Consider the following 23598-nt stretch of genomic DNA (forward strand, 5'->3'; position numbering starts at 1 on the left):
AGGCGCATATGCCAAAGTTTAGTAATATCATCATCTGATAAGGAAAAGAAAGCGACAACTGCATCACCAGTAATAGTAGAACCCTACAAAACATATAACTTGGCAGTCTTTCTCTGCCCTTTCATCACAACAAGGGAACCTTTGAAAATCTTCAAAACCCCACTTTCAGCTATGTATTTGTACCCTTTTGAATCAAGAGTACTCAATGAAATTAAATTTCTCTTCAATTCTAGAGTATGTCGTACGTCACTATGTTATGACAACTCCATCAAACATCTTAAGTTTAATTGTTCCAACACTTGCAATTCTACATGAAGCATTATTTATCATCAAAACAACACCTTCAGACACTGTTTCGTAAGTTGTAAACCAATCCCGATTGGAACTCATGTGGAAGGTGCAGTCCAAATCAAGGATCCACTCATCGCTCACTTTAGAATTGTTGACAGAAGCGACTAGAAGTTCACCATCGCTGTAGTCTTCTACAACATCAGCTTTTCCAGAATTTTCTAGTTATTTTCCATTTTGATTCGCAACCTCCCTTTTGATCTTGTTCTATAGCTTATAGCACTCAGATTTAATGTGTCATTTCTTCTTGTAGAAGTTACAAGTTTTACCTCTGTTTGAAGACTTCTATTTACCCTTAGATTTACTGCAAGAATTCTGTTCCTGTGTCCTTCCACGATCATCATCAGCATTCTGATCTTGTCTTCCACGAACAATGAGACCCTCTCCTTGAGAGTTGATTTTAACCATAAGATACTTCATCTTATCATACGAGGTTAAAGAATCATAAACCTCTTCAACTGTGAGAGACTCGCGGCTATATATAATCATATCTCTAAAGGTTGAATAAGACGGGGGCAACGAACAAAGTAGAATCAACCCTAGATCTTCCTAATCATACTAAACCTCCATGGCCTCCAAGTTTGAGAGAATTTCTTTAAACACTGTTAAGTGTTCATGCACAGATGCACCTTCCTCCAAACGGTGAGCATAAAGATGCTGCTTCATATGCAGCTTGCTAGTTAGAGTTTTTAACATACATATTTGTTCCAACCTCTTCCATAATCCAACAGCGGTCTTCTCCTTCATCACATCCTGTAAAATTTCGTTAGACAAATGCAGATGTAACCGTGTTAACGCCTTTCAATCCTTGCGCTTCTTCTCTTCCACCGTCAATGTTGAAGGCATCTTATCTACCCCTAGCAGGGCTTCCTCTAAGTCCATCTGAGCAAGAACTGTCTGCATCTTTATCTGCCACAACGTGAATCTGGTGTTGCGATCCAACAGCGAAATTTCATACTTTAAAGACGCCATTACCGTGATTGAGATGAATGACCCGGAAGCTCGGATACCAATTTTGAAAAAATAGAACGTCGGTAATGATAATTTATCGCAAAGAAAAAGAGAGAGAAAAATAAAAACACACAAATTTTACGTGAAAACCCTTTCAGGAAAAAAACCACGGGTAGAGGAGAAGATAATTCACTATGTTGAATTCGAATAAATACAATAGGAGTAGACTATGTCTATTTATAGGCTTGCAAAACCATATTCTAATAGCAGTGTAGTAAGATTAAAACACCTTATTCTAATCAATATCAAATAGATAGAGCTTAATAAGGTTTAAAAAACCTTATTCTAAAATAAAATAAAAGAAGTGTAGTTCTATATGGATTTTACTTTTATTTTATTTTACCAATAAGGATTCGGGTCACTTAATTCTAACAATTCCTAATACCAAAATTAAGTTTTCTCTTTCTCTCTTTAATCTCATAAAAATATTTATTACCTAAAAGCAATCATGTGGATCAGGGGTGAGTGTTCAATTGAATCGAGTAAAAAAGTTCTAAGTTATTTGAGTTGACGAGTCTTATTTTATCATCCTAACTCAATTTAATTTTTTTCAAATCAAGTTGAGTCAAATGAAATTTGAGTCAAGTCGAATTGAGTGAAATTGTTCAAATTAAATTAAAAAATTGAACACATTATATTAAAATCTTGTTACAATATAACTAATTTCATGCTAGAACACATAAGTTTAAAACCATATATATTTTTAAAAAAATTCAAAGCAAAATAATAAAAAAATAAAATACTTTAGTATGATAAATTTGAATAATTAATTAACTTATTTAGGTCCCAAAATTTATTATTTTAGAAAATTTTTAAAATTTTAACTTTCTTTATATATTTTTCAGAATTTTAAAAAATTTGTTATAATTTTTTTAAAATATAAATCTTGAAAATTTTATAAATATTTTGAATTTTAAAAATTACTTTGAATTTTCCCTTTTTTTGTAATTTTTATTGAGAGAGACCAATTTGCTCATTTTTAAAATCGACAGGAACCAAAAGGATATTTACATCAATTTGTTATTCGAATTATTTGAGATATTCAAATTGTAAAATTTAACTCGACTCGAATAAATCGATTCAATTAACTCAAAATTTATTTGATTTTTTGAATGAAATCGAGTTTTAAGTGGATTTCAAACAAAGGATAAATTCATTACACTAATTATGTGTTAATCATTAATTAATCCCATAGCAACAAGTTGCCAAGTCCCACAGAGTTTTTACATATTTTATGTCGGTATTGAGAAACTCAATTTAAACATGAATTCTTTTGCATCTGTTTTTATTTATTTTTCTCTTTCCTCTCAAAAAAGCAAACCTCAACCGACTTGGTATGCATTTTTGCCATTAACACTCAATTATATCTGTCCAATTTCCTGGTGTGAACATTTTATCCAGACACTATCTACCTTTTCTTTCTTCTGGCAATCAAAGCTCAAATAAAAAGGAATTGCTCCAGAAAAGGAAGAAAAAAACATGAATAAAGAAAATAGATAGTCATTTTACCTTTTTTTATGCTATAAAGGTGGTAATGGTGGGATGAATATATAGACGTATCCCAGAATTTCCTATATTATATTTTGTATTCTATTTTAATTTTTTGTTGGAAAATTGAGTAAATTAGTCTACATATGTTGACGAGTGTGTAAAACAATCTCTCTGATGAAATTGCACTATTAAATGTTTGTTTTGGTGTTTATATATAAGGTATAATAATAATTTTAACTCAACCTTTGCACATTAATCCACTTTACATATTTATTCAATTTTATCCTTACTTTTTTTATTGAAAATAAATTAGAATATGTTGAAATTAATGAGGCTAAAGGGTCAAAAAGGCCTAACAACAAATAAAAAAATCAATTGATCTTTTAAAATTATTAGAAATCATAAAAAAATTATAAAAAAATTATAATTTTTTTATTAAAAAATAATTGATTCTTTTTAAAAAATAATTGGGATTAGATTTCAAGAAGTACCATAGATTTTTTTCATAAAATGTGCCATAAGTTCTTGTACATCTCGAAAAATTAAAAATTTAGTCTTTGTACAGAATTTAGCTCTTACTTTTCAGATTTCAAAATTATTGTCCAATTGTTAACATTATTTTTTTAAATGCAAGTTAATTACAAATTCATTCTTTTAATTACATAGCTACAAAAAATGTCATAACAACAAATTTAACAAAAAAGAAGAAGCAATGTTAACTGTTAGACTTTTGAGATCTAAAAAGTAGGACTAAATTTCATGAAATAGAAGTACATAGACTAAATTCCTAATTTTCAAAAGTACAGTGACTTATCACATATTTTAACCATTTTTTATAAGATTTTTGAAATCTAATCCCAATTTTTTCTTTAAAAAATTTCAATTTTAATGGGTCAATATTGTTAATTTTTTTAAAAGTTTATAATTTTAAATTTTAAATTTTTTAACTATATTTATAAACTTTTTTTATAATTTTTATGATCTTTTAATAATTTTAAAAGTGCTTAATTGATTTCTTTAAAAAAAATTGTTACTAGGACTTTTTTAACTCTTTAATCTTATTAGTTTTAAAAAAATTCTAATTTTCTTTCAATAAAAGAGTAAGGGTCAAATTTAATAGTGTAAATGTTAAGGGATAAATTTGTTGTTATACCTTATATAAAAACACCAAAACAAACATGGAAGGACTGTTTTGTTCAATAATTTAACGTATAAGGACTAATTTAATTATTTTTACAATAGAAAAATTAAAACGCAATCGAAAGGGATAGTAGGGGGTTTTGTGGTAGTTTTATGAAGTGGTAAATTTGAGGAGTAATGTGTGTACTATTTGAATGGCGGCTGAAACTGATCAAAGCTTCAGCACTAGAAAATCCTTGGATCGACATATAATAAAATCATTTCACCTTAATTGCAATACAAAGGGTCTTCTCTCCTTCAAATTTTGCGGCAAAATCCCCTCTTAGCAGGGTAAGTCTTCATAGAATTTTTATTATTATTTATTCAGTAAAACCAAAACCGGAATCCCCATAGATTACATCGGTGTTGATGTGCTTACTCAACAAGGTGGCGCATCAAAGAGGGTCAGGTGAGTACGTCAGGTTTCCTCCTGCTGGATATGGCGGTGCTGAAGAAGAACAAGATGGCTACTCCCATCAAATACAATCCCAGCAGAACCAACCGATGATGATGCAGCAGCATGGAAACCGAGCACAAGCAACCCAGATGTCTGGCCTGACGCATGGTGTTTCCGGACAAAGGGCTGCTGCTTACGGTGCTAACTTAGCTGGCATGGCCTCATCTAGTTTTGGCTACAGTGGCTCGGCCTCAGCTGCTCCACCTTCACCTTCACCTTCTGCTTCCCCTTCTGGTTCTGGTTCCGGTTCCGGCTCTGGTCTCTGGATTGGTCAGAAACGAGGGCGTGAAGAAGAGGTCACTGCTCAATTCATTGAGTCTTTACCAAGCGTTCAAAGAAATTTTGCTGGTTTTAGAGGCTCCATTGCTAATTCATCATGTGGTGCAACTACGGGTACATACTTTTTCCATCCATTTCTTCAACTACTCTTTTTTTGCACACTGATTTTCATTATCTTTTGTCGTTTCCATTTAGTTAAAATATAGGCAATCGTTCCTGTTTTTCTTTCCTTACATATTCTTACATAGATCATATAACCATAACCTATATATATAATTATACACATGCATACATACATACAATACATATATTTTACTTTCTTACTATTAGTCTATTACCACTAATTTAATAAAACCATTTTTAGTTGTCATTCATCGCATAACCGTGTGTTTATTACTTTCATTTTACTAAAACTATAATACAATATTGCATGTCTTCAACAAGTTATATTTGCCTTTAACTTCAAGGGGAAAGAAAGAAAAATTTTTAGGGTTGGAATTAAATTATAATTTGTAGGATAATAAAAATGTAATTTTGTTATTTTAATATTTTATGTCTTTATAATTTATAAAGAATTAAATAAAATTTTTTATGACTTTTTAATAAGGTGTAATTTTATTTTATTAATTTAAAATTTTAAAAATTTTAAAAATTCTTAGATGGAAAAAGTTTCATTTTAAGTGCCGACCTCTGCGAACTCCCCTAGGTAAAGCCCCTGCTTAACTTGGTGGTATTCAACTTTCAATTAATTAACTCTGGAGATTGGACAAACATTTGTAAACTCAAAGCTGCAATGAAACAGTTGATCAGTATTCAGCATGACCGCCACCTTCATTAAGGATTCAACAATCTCTCAATCATCAACCTATATTTAACACTCTCTCAATCCATTATTTTTAATAGTTGCTGAAGAAACTGCAAGCACTGTTGCACCACCAACTACATCAACAGAAACATCAACAGCAGCCTATGAAGAAACCGCGGAGCGGAGGAGATATAGAGGCGTTAGGCAAAGGCCGTGGGGAAAATGGGCAGCAGAAATACGTGATCCGCACAAGGCAGCAAGAGTTTGGCTTGGTACGTTTGATACAGCAGAAGCTGCTGCAAGAGCATATGATGAAGCTGCCTTGAGATTCAGGGGAAACAGGGCCAAGTTAAATTTCCCGGAAAATGTCAGGCTTGTTCCTCAACAAATGCAGAATTTTCCTGCTACCCAAACATCAGTTTCTAGTTCTCTAACAACGCATTTTCCAGCTTCTGATTCTACTTCAATGCCAACATATTACGATTCCCTACCTCTTCAGAGCTCTGCAAATGATATGCTGAGAGACTACTGGCAGTACTCTCAGTTGCTACAGAATTCTGGTGATTTGCATGGGCAACAAGCTACAAGCTTGGTAGACCAAATGATTCAATATTCTCAGTTCGCTAATATCCAGCAGCCAATGGTGTCGTCGTCTTTTCCATCTTTGCCGCCTTCTTTTGCGGCTTCTGGGTCATCATCATCATCATCTTCCTCTGCTTCTTTTCCTCTGCTTTTTGCTGAGCAGCAACAAATGAGCATTTTCAGGCAACCGTCTGATCGAACTCAGGCAAGTGAGTCAGATTTTCCGGTGCTGCCGTGGTCTCATCCTAGTCATTGTCCTTCATCCTCTGGTTAATAATAGTAATCTCATTTTTTATATATAAATATTTTTGAAAAAATTAGAACATGTTTTCCCTTCTTATTTATTATATTTTTTTGTTCAACTTGTATTTTCGTGTAGTATAAAGTAAATAGGGGATAAAAACACAAGGATCTAGGATTTTATGAAACTCAAAAAGTTAGAAGCCGAAGATTCATTAACGATGTACTTTGTTGTTATTTATTAAAGAAGAAATCTTGTTGTGCTTGATAATTATATCTTGCTTGCCGCCTCGTCGCGTTCTATAAGAAAAATCCTCTCGACTCTCGAGTAGTAGGCCTTTACTATTTGTTTGAATGGAGGCCTAAAAACGTTGTTTATGCAGGCGATATGCATGTTAGAGTTGACTTAATCATGTCTATATCTGGGAAGTTGAAATATGGTGGATTGGTTAAAATTAGAATTGAAGGGATTACGTCTCATCTAAATTTGGCGAATATGCATATTCTTCCATCACAACTGATCCTAAGTTCATATCAGAAAAGAGAAAGAAGGAAAAATAGGTATGGTTGAGACTTGGGAGAAGGGAGAAAAGAGAGAGGACACATTAAGGAGAAACACCTCATTGTTTGACTCGACTTGCAGCATTGGCAGGCAGCTATCCATTCACGTCACAACTTGGACACCGCTTTACTATCACAAACCTCCCACCATAAAAAAAATGTCTTTTCCCTATTCCAACGCCATACCCACGACCATGTCAAATAGTAGGAATTGTTGGTTAAAGATGTGTCTCGTAGTAATTTACTCTTATTTATGGTGTAGGAGTTGTTTAATAAAATTGATTTGAAACATTAATAAATTTTTGACCGTGTTGAAATTTTGAAACAAATCATTCACTTAAGATCAAGGTTTAATATAAAAAATTTCCTCTACCTCCTTGCCATTAGTCAACCCTGGTCAACTAATCACTAATCAACACATGGTAAAAAAAAACCACTTAAGCAAACCCCTTACCATCCCTCTTTCTCTCCCCTACCTCCTCCCCCTCAGCTTATAAGCTTCTATCAACAATGGTTGAAACCTACATTTTATGAAAACAAATCCCTAAAACTCTTAATCAGATAGAGACAAAACTACAACAGCGAGCTTTGAACTCTAAACCGTCAAATTAACTCGCTCCACTATTTAATTCATTTCTTACTCAATCTCCAACTCAGAAAAGATAACTTATATTTGTTTATACATATAAAATGCAAGTCCTTTCGAATTCTAGCAAATTCTCTATGGTTTTAGGAAACCGAATGATTTTACACAATTCAAATCTTCGACTCCTGTCCTCTTTGACTCAATTCAACTCGTATGGTCTCTTTTCTCTTCAATCCCAACTCAAAATCAATAGTTCATTAGGTACACTCAAATTTTCAACTATTTTTAAACATTTTTCTTTGTTAAATTCTTGTTTGGTTCTTCAAAAAGAGAAATAGAGAAATGGATTTTCTTTTAAATAATGTATATTTTTTTTAAAAATGGTGTTGTATTTTAATGCTAATTATTAGCTAAAAAGGATAAATAAAGAAATTGTATGAATTTTTTGTTGAATTCATGATTGTTAAATTACATAGGGATGTTTGGAGATTATCATTGTCCAATACCACAACATTCGATTCATACCATTATGTCAAAGACATGTTTTTCTATGAAAGTTGGAACCACATCCAATGAAACCCCAAGCAGAGGGAGAAGGGATAATAGAAGGGGGAGAAGGGACAATAGAAGGGGGAGAAGAGAGAGATGGGAGTGGGGGAAATATTTTTATTTTTTAATATTATTTTTAATTAATATTAATATAAAATTATAAAATCAAAAAAATAATTTCATTTTTTAATTTTTTTTAGAATTATTTTATACAAACAATGAGATAGATTGCTTATGTGACTTTTTTTGGCATGTGCTGATTGGTGATTGGGTCACGTCATTATTGTTTAAGGTTGACTAATGATTGACTGATTAACGGAAGTACTAATGTAGGAAAAAATTAGTTTAGATGCCTATTTGAGAAAACGAATATAATTAAGGATTAATTTGAGTTGATTTAATTAGGTTTGAGGAAGTTAGTTGACCAGAACGAATTTTTTTTTTAAGTTTGAATTTCAACTAATTACTAAGAAAGATGCCTTATGACTCCAAGTGCTAAGAAGTAAATATAAGCTTAAAGGCGGTTGTCTAATATCTATTACCAGATCATCACACTCTTTTATGTGGAGGTCTTTGTCTAAAGTTTGGATGTGCTATGGGAAAGTATTTATTGGAGTGTAAGAGATAGAAGAGTTGTTTTGTTTTGGGAAGATAGTTGGGTCTCGAGTATGAGGCTTTTGGTGAATCATTTTGTAATCCCTACGGAAATGCAAATTTCTAGCTTCGTGGTTGATTATGTGACTTTGGAAGATGGTTAGGAATGGAATTGTTTTACACATTATATTGATTATCAAATAAATATCAAAATTGCTACCGTGACACCTACCTCTATAGGGGCTAACCCGGATTTATGCTTGTGGCGTGACATTACCAATGCCAAGTGTCCAGTGGCAGCTGCCTATACTAAGATTGTATGTAATTCTTGGGGTCCAATCGATGACAAGTGGAGGCGCATTTGGATAATCCATGGACCTCAACTTGTGAGACAAATTGTTTGGTTGGCAGCACATAGTCACTTATTGACTAATTGCAAGCGATGTAGAAGAGGCATTTTAACCATTGATACGTACCAGATTTGTTCTTGCTATACGGAAACTACCTTTCATGCTTGCGAGATTGTGTTGGGGACAAAGATGCATGGAGCCAACTAGTGCCAAATACGATCAGAAACAATTTCTTTGAGGTCAATTTTGATGTTTGCTTGGTACGGAGTATCACCAATCAATGGTGTATTACTAGGAAGGAAGTTGTTTGGGAGAGTTGTTTTGTGACAACATGTTTTTATTTTTGGAAGCAATGAAATTAGTTCATTTTTCAAAATAAAGGCTTGGACATTAAAAAAGTGTCACGGTGAAGCTTATGTATGGCTTACAATGATCTTGTAAATAGCGTTGTTGTTTCTTTCAGCACAAATGGCACATTGAGTAAGTCGAGTCAGTTGGTTTCAGATCATCATTGGAGCATATTAAGATTATTGTAGAAAGTGATAGCACTGAAGCTGTCAAATTGGTTAACCATGGGTGGGACGGATTCTTTCATTCTGCTCTTATTAGGGAGATGCATGTTTTGTGTAAGAGAAAATGAAATGTCATGGTTTTTGGATCATCGGTACACCCCTTGATGCAATAGAAAAATATTCCGACGACCACAATCCAGGGATCTATGTATGTGGAATGGACTCAGGCTGAGAAAGGACAAAAATATATCTTTGATGATTTGAAAGTTGCACTGGTCTGACGTTTGATTCCTCAATCTGTGTCGTAAACCACAATGCAAAAGTCCTGACCTTTATGTAATCCACTCGGATGATAACTGATTAGAAAAATCTCTCAAAACACTTTCGAGAGAAAAATGAAAACAAGTTTTTCCTTTTTGCTTCTAGTCAAAATAGAGTATTTTCGGGTAAGAAAATGAAAATAAGATTTTTTTATTCATTCAAAACTGTTTTGAATAACAATCAAACACTAAATGGAATTTTAGGATTTTATTTTTAAAACGTGTTTTTCTCTTTTACTTAAGGAGGTATCAATTTAATTTAAATCAAATTTTATTAAATACAATATTTAATAAATTTGAAAAGACAAATTTATGAATAAAAATACATGAAACATATTTTCACATTATTTTAATTTAATCCTCTATATATATGTGTCGCGTGTGAAATGGTATGCGAATTCTGCAAGTATACACATCGAATCAAGTAATAAAGTGATAAGTGAGATCGTCTCCATAGGGATTAGAATGGTATAATTTGGTCAAGTTATTAGAGTGAGATATGATTAATGCTATGACAAAATTAATGATAAGAATGCAACGACAATTAGAAGGAATAATAATGCATGCAATAATGAAAAATGTTTTGACACGACCAGACAAGAGTAAGAATGCAATGACAAATTCTAGAATAATCACGTGAATAATATGCAAGCAAACAAGTAAACAACTAAAAAGATGTTATGGAAAAGATACTACGGCAAATGATAGAGGGTCTACGATGTTGATTTGGAATATCGGGATTACTAAGAATCTGCCCTTACTAACAGTAATGCCTCGACAAAACCATACTGAACCTACTGCTCAGAAGAGTTCTAAAATGGTCTGCTTCTTTCGAGAACAAGACCTCAAGCTACCTTGCCTTAAGCGATATATGTCTATAGGCCTTTAGCACAGTACCTTGCAATGTTTTTTTTTCTTTCTATATGATTGCGGGTCCATGTCTAGAGGCTGCTACAAGTGTTATGTCGAACAGTCGCTCATATCATTCAATCTCAATCCCATTAACCTAACCTTGTCATACTTAGATTAATTTAATGAACATGTTGTACATCCATCTATGTCTAGAGTTTGAAAACATGTAATTTTATAAATAAAAAAAACAATTGAATGAAACAGTGTATTAAAGAAAATCTACACTTCAGTCATTAAAGAAAATAAGAGTTTCATCAAGTAATCCTAACCCTATGAGATCTAGCTTATGAGTTTGCAATTAAAATTCAAATCCAAAGTATCATTCAACATCGTTTCCATTAAATCAATTCACGAAGAGTAATCAAGAAATAACGAAAGAACTTCGGGAAGATAGCTTCCACTTATCCAGCCCACACTCTAGCGATGCAGTGTCCTGTGGTGGTTGAGAGGGACTGCCTTCGTCTTCCTCTTTCCATCTCTACTCAGCCGCTACCCTCTATTTTTTTTGCCTAAGTTTATTTTTCTGCCCCCTTTAAGGTTTCCTCCTTTTGCTTTTATAATTGTTTTCCATAGGGTAAATCCAACAACCCATGATTTTCTTCCCTCTTTTTTAGGTAGATATATCTGGTACAAGTTCAATTGGGCCTAAGATCAGTATGCTTTGAGTGCTGACTGAACATCTTCTCGGTATTACCATGACATTCGTGTTGACAAACTATCTAACCCTCTGCCCTGACAAACCTTCACTCATTTACTTCTTTACTTCTTGTTCCTCATCCTGCACCTTCCAATCCACCACCATGCAGAACCCTTCCACAAGCAATTAAAGATAACTAACATTTAAGTACAGTCCAAGCTCCTAATGTAATGCTAAAATAAGAAAAATACTAATGGAATGTCCTAAAATGGAACTAAATATACCTAAATATAGGCAATTAGCTATATCTAAAGGCATGAAATATAAGTCTTTTCAAAAGTTATCAATATGCGCATCATGTATATATATTATGATTAATTTTAACATTGTCAAATTAACTTAATTATTAGAACATTATTACATGTTATACATGATCCCAACTTTTATTAAATTTTGATCATCTCAACTAGAGGATGTGACCTTATAGGATCCTCTAACACTGGCAATAACATTAAAACTATTCTAATGTTACAAACAATTAGTAACATCTAGTAATGTTCGGTACTACCCAAGCTACAGGAAGTCATGGTTCAACATGGTCTTTTGTGATAATAATATTGTGTAGTATATCCCTTTGTCCTTTATATCTAAATTGAACACAAGCCATGGAATAATCACACTTGTATAGTCCAATCTTTTGCTTCTTAATTCTTAAGTACACTAAGATAAACAAAGAAGTATGATATCTCATATCAACCCATTTAAGCATGGCCATACATTTTTAGTCTCACTTCAAGAGGCCTAGATATTTCTCATTATGTAGAAGAGACAAATATTATCTTGATCATTCACATCCCACTGCATAGATTGTGGTACACCCAACATCAGTATTTGTAGTACAACTATTTATGAAAGACGTTTGACTGTGTCAAAGCATACGACTCACAATGTTGGAACAGTGATATTCTCAAGTCTAAGGATCACACATACAATTATCACTACGAGAACTATTGTGATTATTACATAATAATCCAAGAAACATTCTCATGACGGGTCAATCCAGTATATTATTCTCTAACATATACTTATGACTTGATTTGATATCACATATCTATAACACTTGTCATCAATCAAGCACATATTAGTCTCAATGTATTATTGTTGTCCAAACCCACAATAATAATTGATTAAGGATATTTAAGAATGACCGTTTCATTCTTTGGACATTATTATTATACAATTTATTTAAACATAGAAATAAATACTGAAAACAATAATGCAATGCCGTTATTAATAATCTAGGTAAAAACATGTTATTAAAATTATCATATGATTGGTTTTTGGGCATACTCCCAACAATGGTGGTTCATGCTCCACATCGAACAAAACTATAGATATTATGGCTAAGTTGACTCTAGGTCCTTGACCTGACTTGCATCTTTTTGGAGCCTCTGTACCCGAAGTGTTGCACCAGCTTGTGTCTGATGTGTAGGGATCTCAAAATATTATTGCTTCTTATTATATAGGAACTTTTTCTTTTAGTGCCCTCCTATTTGTTACAAAAAATAAATAAATATATCCCTAGTGTCTTTAATACGAATAATTTCTAAGTGCGTAAATTTTAATATATATTAATAAAAAGAAATACTTTATTTAAGAATAATTAAATTTATTTTTTATTTGAAAATCTTAAACTTTTTCCCTTTTATTTAGATCGCCTATGAAAAACTTTAATATGATCTCTCAATTTTTTTTGTTAAAGATATTTGATTATGAACACTTCTTTTGTTTTTCATTGGTTTTTGTTGATATCAAGAGAAGGATTATGACAATAAGACATATCCAAAACTGCTATAAAAAATCAAAAGTAAATCTATTGAAGAAAAGTATGTAGAATAAATTAATAAGAAGAACAAGTCAAATTTGGTAAATAAATTAACATTTTGTCATTTTATAGTCAATTGAAATTGTTAAAAAAATCTCAAGAATCCAAAATAGGAACATTTAACCTATATTATCAAATTGTAAATATTGGATATTCCAATAAAAAATGGCGACTGAAAATAGTGTTTCCTTTTCGAGCAAAGAAAAAGATGAGCTTCTTCATAGTAAAAAGAAGGTTAAAAAACCAAACAGTGTCCTTTTTAGAGAGTTTAGAAGCATTATATCTTATAATATACCTTACTCGACAGAGAATTTAGGGATTATGAATGTCTCTTGGATCTTGGACCAAAAGATATGGAGGAGGAAGATGCTAAGGGTTCCTTCCCAGTCCTTGAGAATCAGGTGGATGAGGAAGGTAACAATTTTATCTTCTTCTCTCTTTTTTTCGAAGACGAAAAACAACGCATTCTACTAAGGTAGGATAGAACACTTGTAATTAAAGTATTTTAGAAAACCCTAGGATATCAATATATATTGTTCAAGCTTAATCAGATTTGGAAACTATCTATAGCTCTTCAACTTATAGATTTAGGGTATGGTTATTTTGTGGTCAAATTATCGTGTTCTAAAGACTATAAAACAGTGGTTAAAGAGGAACCTTGGTTTATTAATGGTTGTTTTCTCACCATGCATTGACAAATCCACTAGTTTTGAATCTAGTAGGAAGTATGCTCGTTTTTGTATTCAGGTCAATATCGAAGACCCTTTAAAGAGATTCTTGATGATCAATAGGAGGAAACAATAAATTTATTATGAAGGCTTAGAAATTATTTTTATTTCGGTGTGGCAAGATCAGCCGTCAACAAGAATCCTGTTGGATCTAGTGCCTTAGGTGTAGTATTTTTGTCTAAGTACACTTGTAATTTTTTCGAACAGATTGGTTAATAAAATCATTCATAAATTATATTAATACTTTGTATATTTTCCTCACATGGTTTTTGCATTTAAAGAAAAATGGAAGAAAATGTTGCTCACGGGTTGTTTAATGTTTAACTAATATTAAGCGGGTATTACGTGGTTGGATCGTAATACGAAAAAATAACTTATATTAGTAGATGAAACTAAACATGTCCTTAGTTTAATCAGAAATGAGTAAATTGATTAAAAGACTAATATGTCGTCTATTAAGTCCAATTGGGGAGATATTTTGTCTTGGGCATCGAAATGGATGACTCCTAGAAGATAGATACATAGATGCAACTAACTGGACCGACAGAACATCGGACTGGACCCAAGAAGAATAGATCCTGAATCCGTTTGTAGATTTATTCACTTGTCATGTTCATAGTGTGGCATACCTAAATCTTTAGTGAATAATGGATAATATTTGTGTGACTCAAACACTTTGATGTAAGTAAAAGCCTGAGTTCGAATAGATAAGGAACCAAAAGCCGGTGCGTTGGGTGTATGACTTTTGTAGTATGTAACGTCATTCAAAACAATAGAATTCATATCCCGGTACATGGGTAAATGATATCCTCTCATTTGCATTACATGGTCAATGAAAAATAAATGTGGCCACGAGTCATTTTTCTTTATAATGGGTGACTTGATTACTATTTGATAGTAATTGACTCTTCATGAAAGAAGATGTAATGGTTACCATGAAATAAAATAGGATCATACTGGGAGAATAAATATTATCCCAAAGAGATTAAGGATGTCCTATGAGGGTAACAAACTTATGATAAGGTCATTTGATGAATACTAATCGAGTTGCTTTAGTAATGGTATGTCATTGGGGAGAGTTCAATCATGATACTATAGTGGAATAACTTCGTGAGTAAATGAGTTTATAATTAATAAGCAAAAAGCTATGTCACACCTGGTCTTCTCTAAGTCCCGATTTTAGAGGAGAGTTGGGAGCTAATTGAATAAAATGGTAAGTTGGTGGGCTTTACTGGAAAACTTGAGAAAATTTGTGACTGGTTGGTAATTAGTTAAGTTTCAATTCTAGTTCGGTTGAGTTGGAATCGACTAGTTTCATAGGGGAGACAAAATGATTATTGATTGATAGCTTAATTAAGGCTTGGTGGTCGTGCAAGACGAGTTATATATTTGGGTGAGAAGCCTTATTCAGCAGATGGAAAATTCTTCTCAATTTATGTTTACATTTTCTTTCCTTATGCATCATCTTCTTCGGTTTCTCTGAAGAAAAAAAGATGGGGAAACCATGCATGGGCCAATGATCATGAGGTTCAAGCCTGGAAAGTAGAGAACCTGGAGAGCTGGTAAGCTTTTTCATCTCACTGTATTCGTAAAATTGGGGAAAAAAGAAGTAGGGATTTTCAAAAACGTTGAAAAGTTCTTGTAAGATATTGAATCCTGGGTTTTTAAGGTTTGAGTACCTTCAGTTTAACTGGTATATTTGGTTCTCATACTTAGTTTCCAAAACTATGGGGGCTCTAGCATTTGGAAAAGTTAAGCTGACGAGGACATTGAATTCAGGTGAGTTTATGTGCTTTACTTTGGGTGTTGTTGATGATTATAACAACCCATTTTTAGTGGTTTTGGGACCACGATTTTGACAAATGAGTTAATATTTTATTATTTATTTAATGTTTACCGAGTTAGTATAGGGTCGTATTAAATTTTTGTTAAGAAATTTTAAGGTTTAGATAGTTAATTAAGTAAAAAGGACTAAATCGTAAAAGCTGAAAAAGTTAGTTTCTATTAATTAATTGTATCAGTTAGTTATGAAAAGGCAATTAATGAACTTAGATGGTAATTATACCATGTATATATATATAGTAGACATTTATGGACTAATTTTTGATATTTGTTAATTAAAACAATTAAGGGTGAAATTGTAATATGATAATTAAATCTAAAACAAAATAAACAAAAGAAAAAAAAAGGAAGTTGCCATCTTCTTAGGCCACTACCAATATTTTAAGGGAGAAAAAAACACCATTGTAGAAGCTTAGTTCGGCTAGGTGTTTTCACTTTGCATGGTAAGTAATTTTCACTTGTTCTTAGTGATTTTTACGTTTTTGAGTTCGTATTAGCTTAATTTAGTTAACCTGGAGGTCAAATTGTAAAACTATTAAATTTTATAGATTATGACGTGGATGAGTTTGATGTATTTTTGAAGTTTTATGGTAGATTGTTAAGCTTGGTTGCTAAATAGACATATTTTGTTAAATGATTTTTTATGATTTTAATATTTAAGGACTTAATTATGAAAATGGTAAATTTTAAGGAAAAATATTGTAAAATAATGAAAATATGAGCTGTATCAAACCTTAGGAGGAATCGGCTAACATGGTATTTCACTGATTATAGTTAAATTGTGAGTTTCAAATTTAGGGGCTAAGTTGCACAAAAGTTAAAATGTTAGGGGTAATTTTGTAAATTTACATTAAAAAGGGTTATAGGCTTGAACTAGTTGTTTTAAGCTATTTGAATTGTTTAATTGAGTTAAATTACTATTTAGATCAAGAAAAGAATCAACCGAACTTGAATCGAGGAAAAACTAAGGTGTCAAATTAGTCGTCGGCTTCGTTTTTACAATTGTTTTTGTCAAGGTAAGTTCGTGACACGGTCTGTCACACAGTCATGTGCCACACACGGCTGCCCCACAGAGCTGTGCACACAGCCATGTGACATTTAAATTTTATGTGCAAGATGAATCACACGGTCATAGAGAGTTATATGACCGTGTGACCTGAACCACACGGTCATAGAGAGTTACATGGCCTGACAACACGACCATGTTGATACGGCCATGGCTAGGGAACCAACTAAAGTTGCCAATGGACCCTTGGAATTTCCAACGGGTCCAATAACTTAAGCTCGGGCCAAATGATTCAAGGAAGGAGTTTTGACTCTCGTGAATAGGATTTGGGGCAATAGCGTGGATGAAAAATTTGAGAACATCGAACCAAGCAAACCATGCAACCTCCTTCAAGCTCAATTAGCTCAAACTTAGCTCAAGGAGCTCACTTTTAATTTTCATTAAATTTGCTGGAATAAATCAGTTTAGTTGCTGAATTAGTTAAATAGTTAATTCGCTAATTTAATTAATAAAATTTGGACATACTAAATTTTGTGTTAAATGTGTTTTTATTATACTTTATTAATGTGTCTAATTTTATTACATGCTTTAATGATGTCTAAGTCAAGCCAAATTTATGTTGTCCAAAATCAAACATGTTTTAATTGTGTCCTAAGGGCTGTCGAATTTAATGTGCAGGAATTTAGTGTTATCTGCTGCTAATTTAATGTGTCTAAAGTGCATCTAATTTATTGAATGAATTTGCTGCAGGCAAATCTTATTTGGACGTCCATGGCGCATGAAGGAATTAAAAGAAGATACATGCAAGGGACGGCACATGCATGTTTGGGGAATTAAAGTTGGCCGCGGTTTGAAGTCTTCTAGGTGACCATTCGGCCAAGGGAGCTGCTGTTTCATACTCCCAAGATACCCATTCAGCCGAAATTATTCTTTTCACATTGTTGGGCAAATGTTCACACATTGTGGTTGTTCGGTTCAAGGTTTTCACACTACAAATTGGCTGATCAGTAACTCCTTAATTGCTGGTCACTTTCCAGTAATAGTTACAATATAAATGAGCTTATTTAAGTCCATTAAACGAATCAAGCTGCTGCCATGCACCTTTCTCAGCTTCCAGGGTTTTTTACAAAAATATTATAAAAAAAATAAAAATTTACCAAAATATTACAACTTTTTTTTTATTTACCAAAATATTACAACTTTTTTTTATTTACCAAAATATATAAACTTTTTTTTATTTACCAAAATATATAAAAAAACAAAAAAAAACTGACACAGCCTGATCACCCCAATGCCATTGGCGGCACCAAAGGTGCCAATGCCATTGGCGGCACCAATGGTGCCAATGCCATTGGCGGCACCAATGGTGCCAATGCCATTGGCGGCACCAATGTGCCAAAGGACTAAAATGTGACCACTTGTAGTTTCAAGGACCTGACATGCAAATTTACCATTTTAAATTTTGGAAGTGAATTGCTCCTGTTGTGCGCACTAAAAGTGAAATGTGGCTAATTACCTTCTAAGCCCTCCTTATTTATTATTTACTTTTTATTCCCTTCAACTCACTTTTTTGTTTAATAAACAAGCCCTCAACCTATTTTTGTAGTTAAATAAGCTCTTAATTTATGATTTTTACTCATAAAAGCCATTTATTTTATTATTAAAGTAAATATATTTTACCTAAAGTAAAGCTATTTAAAAAGTATAAACTAATTCGCATTTTATGTATTATTTTCGTAATTTGATGAGAATAGTTTATTTAAAAATTTTACTAAATTTGATGAGAATAGTTATAATTATACTTTATTTTTTCTATTTGGGTTACATTTATAGGTGATCAGTTTTATTATTACTTATAGTTAAGTGATAATTAAGATACTTAGAATTCTAATTAAGTAATAATTCTATTTTAATTTAATAAACTATTCTCATTTAATAACTATATTTTAAATTAATAGAAATATCAAACATGCCTTATTGAAAAACCAGAAGTAATAATAAAACTGATCACCTATAAATATAACCCAAATAGAAAAAATAAAGTATAGTTATAAACTATTCTCATCAAATTTAGTAAATTTTTTAAATAAACTATTCTCATCAAATTACGAAAATAATACTTAAAATGCGAATTAGTTTATACTTTTTTAAATAGCTTTACTTTAGGTAAAATATATTTACTTTAATAATAAAATAAATGGCTTTTATGAGTAAAAATCATAGATTAAAAGCTTATTTAACTACAAAAATAGGTTAAGGGCTTGTTTATTAAATAAAAAAGTGAGTTGAAGGGAATAAAAAGTAAATAATAAATAAGGAGGACTTAGAAGGCAATTAGCCACATTTTAATTTTATTGCGCACAACAGGAGCAATTCACTTTCAAAATTTAAAAAGGTAAATTTGCATGTCAGGTCCTTGAAACTACAAGTGGTCACATTTTAGTCCTTTGGCACATTGGTGCCGCCAATGGCATTGGCACCATTGGTGTCGCCAATGGCACTGGCACCTTTGGTGCCGCCAATGGCATTGGGGTGATCAGGCTGTGTCAGTTTTTTTTTGTTTTTTTTTGTTTTTTTAGATATATTTTGGTAAATAAAAAAAAGTTTATATATTTTGGTAAATAAAAAAAAGTTGTAATATTTTGGTAAATAAAAAAAAAGTTGTAATGTTTTGGTAAATTTTTATTTTTTTTATAATATTTTTGTAAAAAACCCCAGCTTCCAAGTCCATTGTTCATTCTAGAAGCTGTCCATTCAAGCTCACATTCAGCTGAATGTTGTTAGCCTAATTAAATAAATTCATTTGCCTAGTTTTTAAGAATGCATGTGGCTATTCGGCTAGCTTAGTCCTTGCTTATAAATAATTGGAAATTTCATTTTGTAAAAAACTTTTGAACCTTAATGAATTGCTGTCAAATTGTTGAAAGAATTCTTCTCTTGAATTTCATCTAAAAACTTTGTTGACTTATCTAACTAGTTAGTGGCGTCAACCTGTTTTTGTTCAACTGAACTTATCACGATTTCGGGTGGCGTTCATTCCAAATTATACCAAGGTTCCTATCTACATAGATAGTGGGTCGAGGTTTCCAAATTTGATCTCATAAACAACTTTAGAACCTCTAAGTTTCGGGTCAACCTTCAATTGAAGTGTTGGTTCACTCTTGTTCTTAAGTTACCATTTCAATTCTAATTACCGAGTTTTTTTTTTACAACCAAGCCTTAATAATTCGATTAGCCATCTTATTCTTAAGCCCATCCTTGACACCCTTAAACCACATGTAGCTTAGTATCCAACTTCATTTAACTCAAACGATTCTTCTTTGTTTTAACGATCGCGCAACTTTACGACTCGGAATATTCAACGAGGCCGGGGCGTATCACATGTGACCAAACTTCGAATGCACACACGGTCTAGCATACGTCATGCGACTCGGCCGTGTGACCCCTGTTTTTCAATTTTTTTCTAAGTTTTTTAATTTGTTTCAAATTAGTCCCTAGATGTTCCTAACCTATTCTTATGACCTCGTAAGCTTGAATTAAGGTTCGTAACCATGTTTATGCCATGAACAAATATTAGTTTAAATGTTATTATTGAAATTGATTACTTGTTTCTAAAGGTCGTTATTTGTTATGATTTGATCGGTAATACTCTATAACCTTAATCCGATGATGGATACGGGTTAAGGGCGTTACAATAATTATGCTGGAATATTTGCTCGTGCGTCTGTTATGAGTTTTGTCTAAAATTCTTTGGTTGTATCTAGTGTGATGAATGAGTAAGCTATGCATGTATAATGATGTGGAAATAAATGAATGATTGAGATATGTTCTCTGAATGCAAGTTGTGTTATGTGTTAACATGTTGAAAAATGGTGTGTTATATGTTATAGTAATAAGTGAATTGTTTTGTGTGTGAAAAAATGCTTTTAAAATACAGAGTACTGAGAGAGTTTCTTTGACGGGGTAGACGAAGTTAGGAAAAATTGGCGTGATAGGAGAATAGGAGTATGTCAGGATTATGGAAGGAATATCTACTAGCTTTATCTATTGGTCTTTCGGGGTGACACCTCGAAAGGGGTTATTGATTCTTCGGAATTAAAAGTCCATGGTTAGTTATGGTAGGATCTAGTGGCAAACAGGTATAAAGTATGGAAAAATGGAGTCCGCCAGAATGGTAAATAGAGAAGCTTGTTAGGGCACAAAAAGAGAAATCACTGTATGACTCGTGCAACGGGTAGCTTGACAAAATGATCGTGGCCCGTCTGAGAACACGAGTAAACGTGGTAATAAGAGGAATAGCCAAAATACGAAGGTAGGTGGAACTAGTGGAAGCATCTTAACATGGGTATGTGTAAGAGAAAACGAGCAATTCTTTCCAAGTATTGATAAATAGATATCCTTCATATGAGTCCGCCAACATTTGATGATTAAAACAGTTTTGGCTATAATAAAGTGAGACGATTATGCAAACATTAGTCTTATGTATTCATGTGTAAAGACGTCGTCAGACTAAAAGAGGAGTCTACCGAAGGCTCTCTCAAGAAGGAAGTCCGTCGAAGACCATCTTGGCTAGAAAGCCCATCGAGAATTTACTAAAGACTGGGAATGTTCGTTAGGACTACATAACGAAGGGAAGTCCAAGGGGGCTATCAGATGAGGAAGTCTACCAAGGTAATTTAACTGAGAGATAATCTACCGAGAACTACTAGATATTTAGAGTATCTTAGTAGAATGGTCTACAGAGGATAAGTCCTACGAGACTACATTGCAAGTACGAGTCCCCAAGGAAAAAGGGGAATTTGTCCAATTATCCAAGTATCATATTCAAGACCGCAAGTGAGAATGTTAGAATGAATCCTTCTTTAGGGAAGGTTCCAAGCAAGGGCTAAGTAAAAGAAGGTAATCATCGGGATAATAAGGTAAGTATATACTGAGTATAGTGTGGAATGAAGTTGAATAGTTAAATAGTTAATTAGCTAATTTAATTAATAAAATTTGGACATACTAAATTTTGTGTTAAATGTGTTTTTATTATATTTTATTAATGTGTCTAATTTTATTACATGCTTTAATGATGTTTAAGTCAAGCCGAATTTATGTTGTCCAAAATCAAACATGTTTTAATTGTGTCCTAAGGGGCTGCCGAATTTAATGTGCAGGAATTTAGTGTTATTTGCTGCTAATTTAATGTGTCTAAAGTGCATCTAATTTATTGAATGAATTTGCTGCAGGCAAATCTTATTTGGACGTCCATGGCGCATGAAGGAATTAAAAGAAGATACATGCAAGGGACGGCACATGCATGTTTGGGGAATCAAAGTTGGCTGCTGTTTGAAGTCTTCTAGGTGACCATTCGGCTAAGGGAGTTGCTGTTTCATACTCCCAAGATGCCCATTTAGCCGAAATTATTCTTTTCGCATTGTTGGGAAAATGTTCACACATTGTGGCTGTTCGGTTCAAGGTTTTCACACTACAAAATGGCTGATCAGTAACTCCTTAATTGCTGGTCACTTTCCAGCAATAGTTACAATATAAATGAGCTTATTTAAGTCCATTAAACGAATCAAGCTGCTGCCATGCACCTTTCTCAGCTTCCAAGACCATTGTTCATTCTAGAAGCTGTCCATTCAAGCTCACATTCAGCTGAATATTGTTAGCCTAATTAAATAAATTCATTTGCCTAGTTTTTAAGAATGGATGGTGGCTATTCGGCTAGCTTAGTCATTGCTTATAAATAGTTGAAAATTTCATTTTTTAAAAAAAATTTTGAACCTTAATGAATTGCTGTCAAATTGTTGACAGAATTCTTCTCTTGAATTTCGTCCAAAAACTTTGTTGACTTATCTAACTAGTTAGTGGCGTCAACCTGTTTTTGTTCAACCGAACTTATCACGATTTCTTGTGGCGTTCATTCCAAATTATACCAAGGTTCCTATCTACTTAGATAGTGGGTCGAGGTTTCCAAATTCGATCTCATAAACAACTTTAGAACCTCTAAGTTCCGGGTCAACCTTCAATTGAAGTGTTGGTTCACTCTTGCTCTTAAGTTACCATTTCAATTCTAATTACCGAGTTTTTTTTACAACCAAGACTTAATAATTCGATTAGCCATCTTATTCTTAAGCCTATCCTTGACACCCTTAAACCAAATTTAGCCTAATATCCAACTTCATTTAACTCAAATGATTCTTCTTTATTTTAACGATCGCGCAACTTTACGACTTGAAATATTCAACGAGGCCAAGGCGTATCATCTGGTATCAGAGCTATTTAAAACGAGAAGAACGGATGTTCGAGAAGAGCCAGAGTAAGTAGATTTGTAAATAAAAAAATTCGTCAAAAAAAATTTGTAAAAAAAAATTGTAATTATTTTTACTTGTAAATCAACATATTGTGTTGAAGTTTATTAAAAAAATTAGAAAAAAAAGTGTGTTGCAAGTGGTAAATACATCTTTTGGTCATTCCCAATCAACGATTTCTTATTTCCAGCACCTCTCAATTTTAACGCCACATCTGATAACCAAAATCGTTCTTTCAGCCCATCTACATCCTTTATATTGTTCCCTTTGCAAAACCCTTGAAATCGACCCCTAAACTAGAAGATCTTGTCTTATTAAGTTTTATACGAAATCACAAGAGAAGATACGAGTAGAAAAAGGCGTGAGTGTGTGAGCACAATAGAGGGGAGGTAAAAGCCGATTTGAGTGCAAACACGAGCGTGAGA

At 32.8% G+C, this 23598-nt stretch overlaps 1 protein-coding gene across 2 annotated transcripts; it reads left to right on the top strand.

Annotated features, from left to right (window-relative positions):
- Nucleotides 1–3971: 3971 nt before the first annotated feature.
- LOC107963027 (ethylene-responsive transcription factor ABR1) lies at nucleotides 3972–6666 on the top strand. Of its 2 annotated transcripts, XM_041095742.1 has the most exons (3): nucleotides 4165–4320; nucleotides 4417–4879; nucleotides 5669–6666. In XM_041095742.1, the coding sequence occupies exons 2-3, from the start codon at nucleotides 4534–4536 to the stop codon at nucleotides 6424–6426; spliced, it is 1104 nt and encodes a 367-aa protein (XP_040951676.1). In that variant the 5' UTR covers nucleotides 4165–4320; nucleotides 4417–4533; the 3' UTR covers nucleotides 6427–6666. The 2 variants fall into 2 exon arrangements, with proteins under 2 accessions (XP_040951675.1, XP_040951676.1); XM_041095741.1 differs by having other exon boundaries at nucleotides 3972–4879.
- Nucleotides 6667–23598: the final 16932 nt, after the last annotated feature.

This window comes from Gossypium hirsutum, chromosome D06 (assembly GCF_007990345.1).
Source record: "Gossypium hirsutum isolate 1008001.06 chromosome D06, Gossypium_hirsutum_v2.1, whole genome shotgun sequence".
NCBI classification, from domain to species: Eukaryota; Viridiplantae; Streptophyta; class Magnoliopsida; order Malvales; family Malvaceae; genus Gossypium; species Gossypium hirsutum.

Excerpts from the sequence above, each read along its gene's own strand:
- LOC107963027 (XM_041095741.1), top strand. The coding sequence starts at position 4,399 with ATGTGCTTACTCAACAAGGTGGCGCATCAAAGAGGGTCAGGTGAGTAC. Across the intron at positions 4,880-5,668 it reads ATCATGTGGTGCAACTACGG|TTGCTGAAGAAACTGCAAGC; the intron begins GTACATACTTTT and ends TATTTTTAATAG.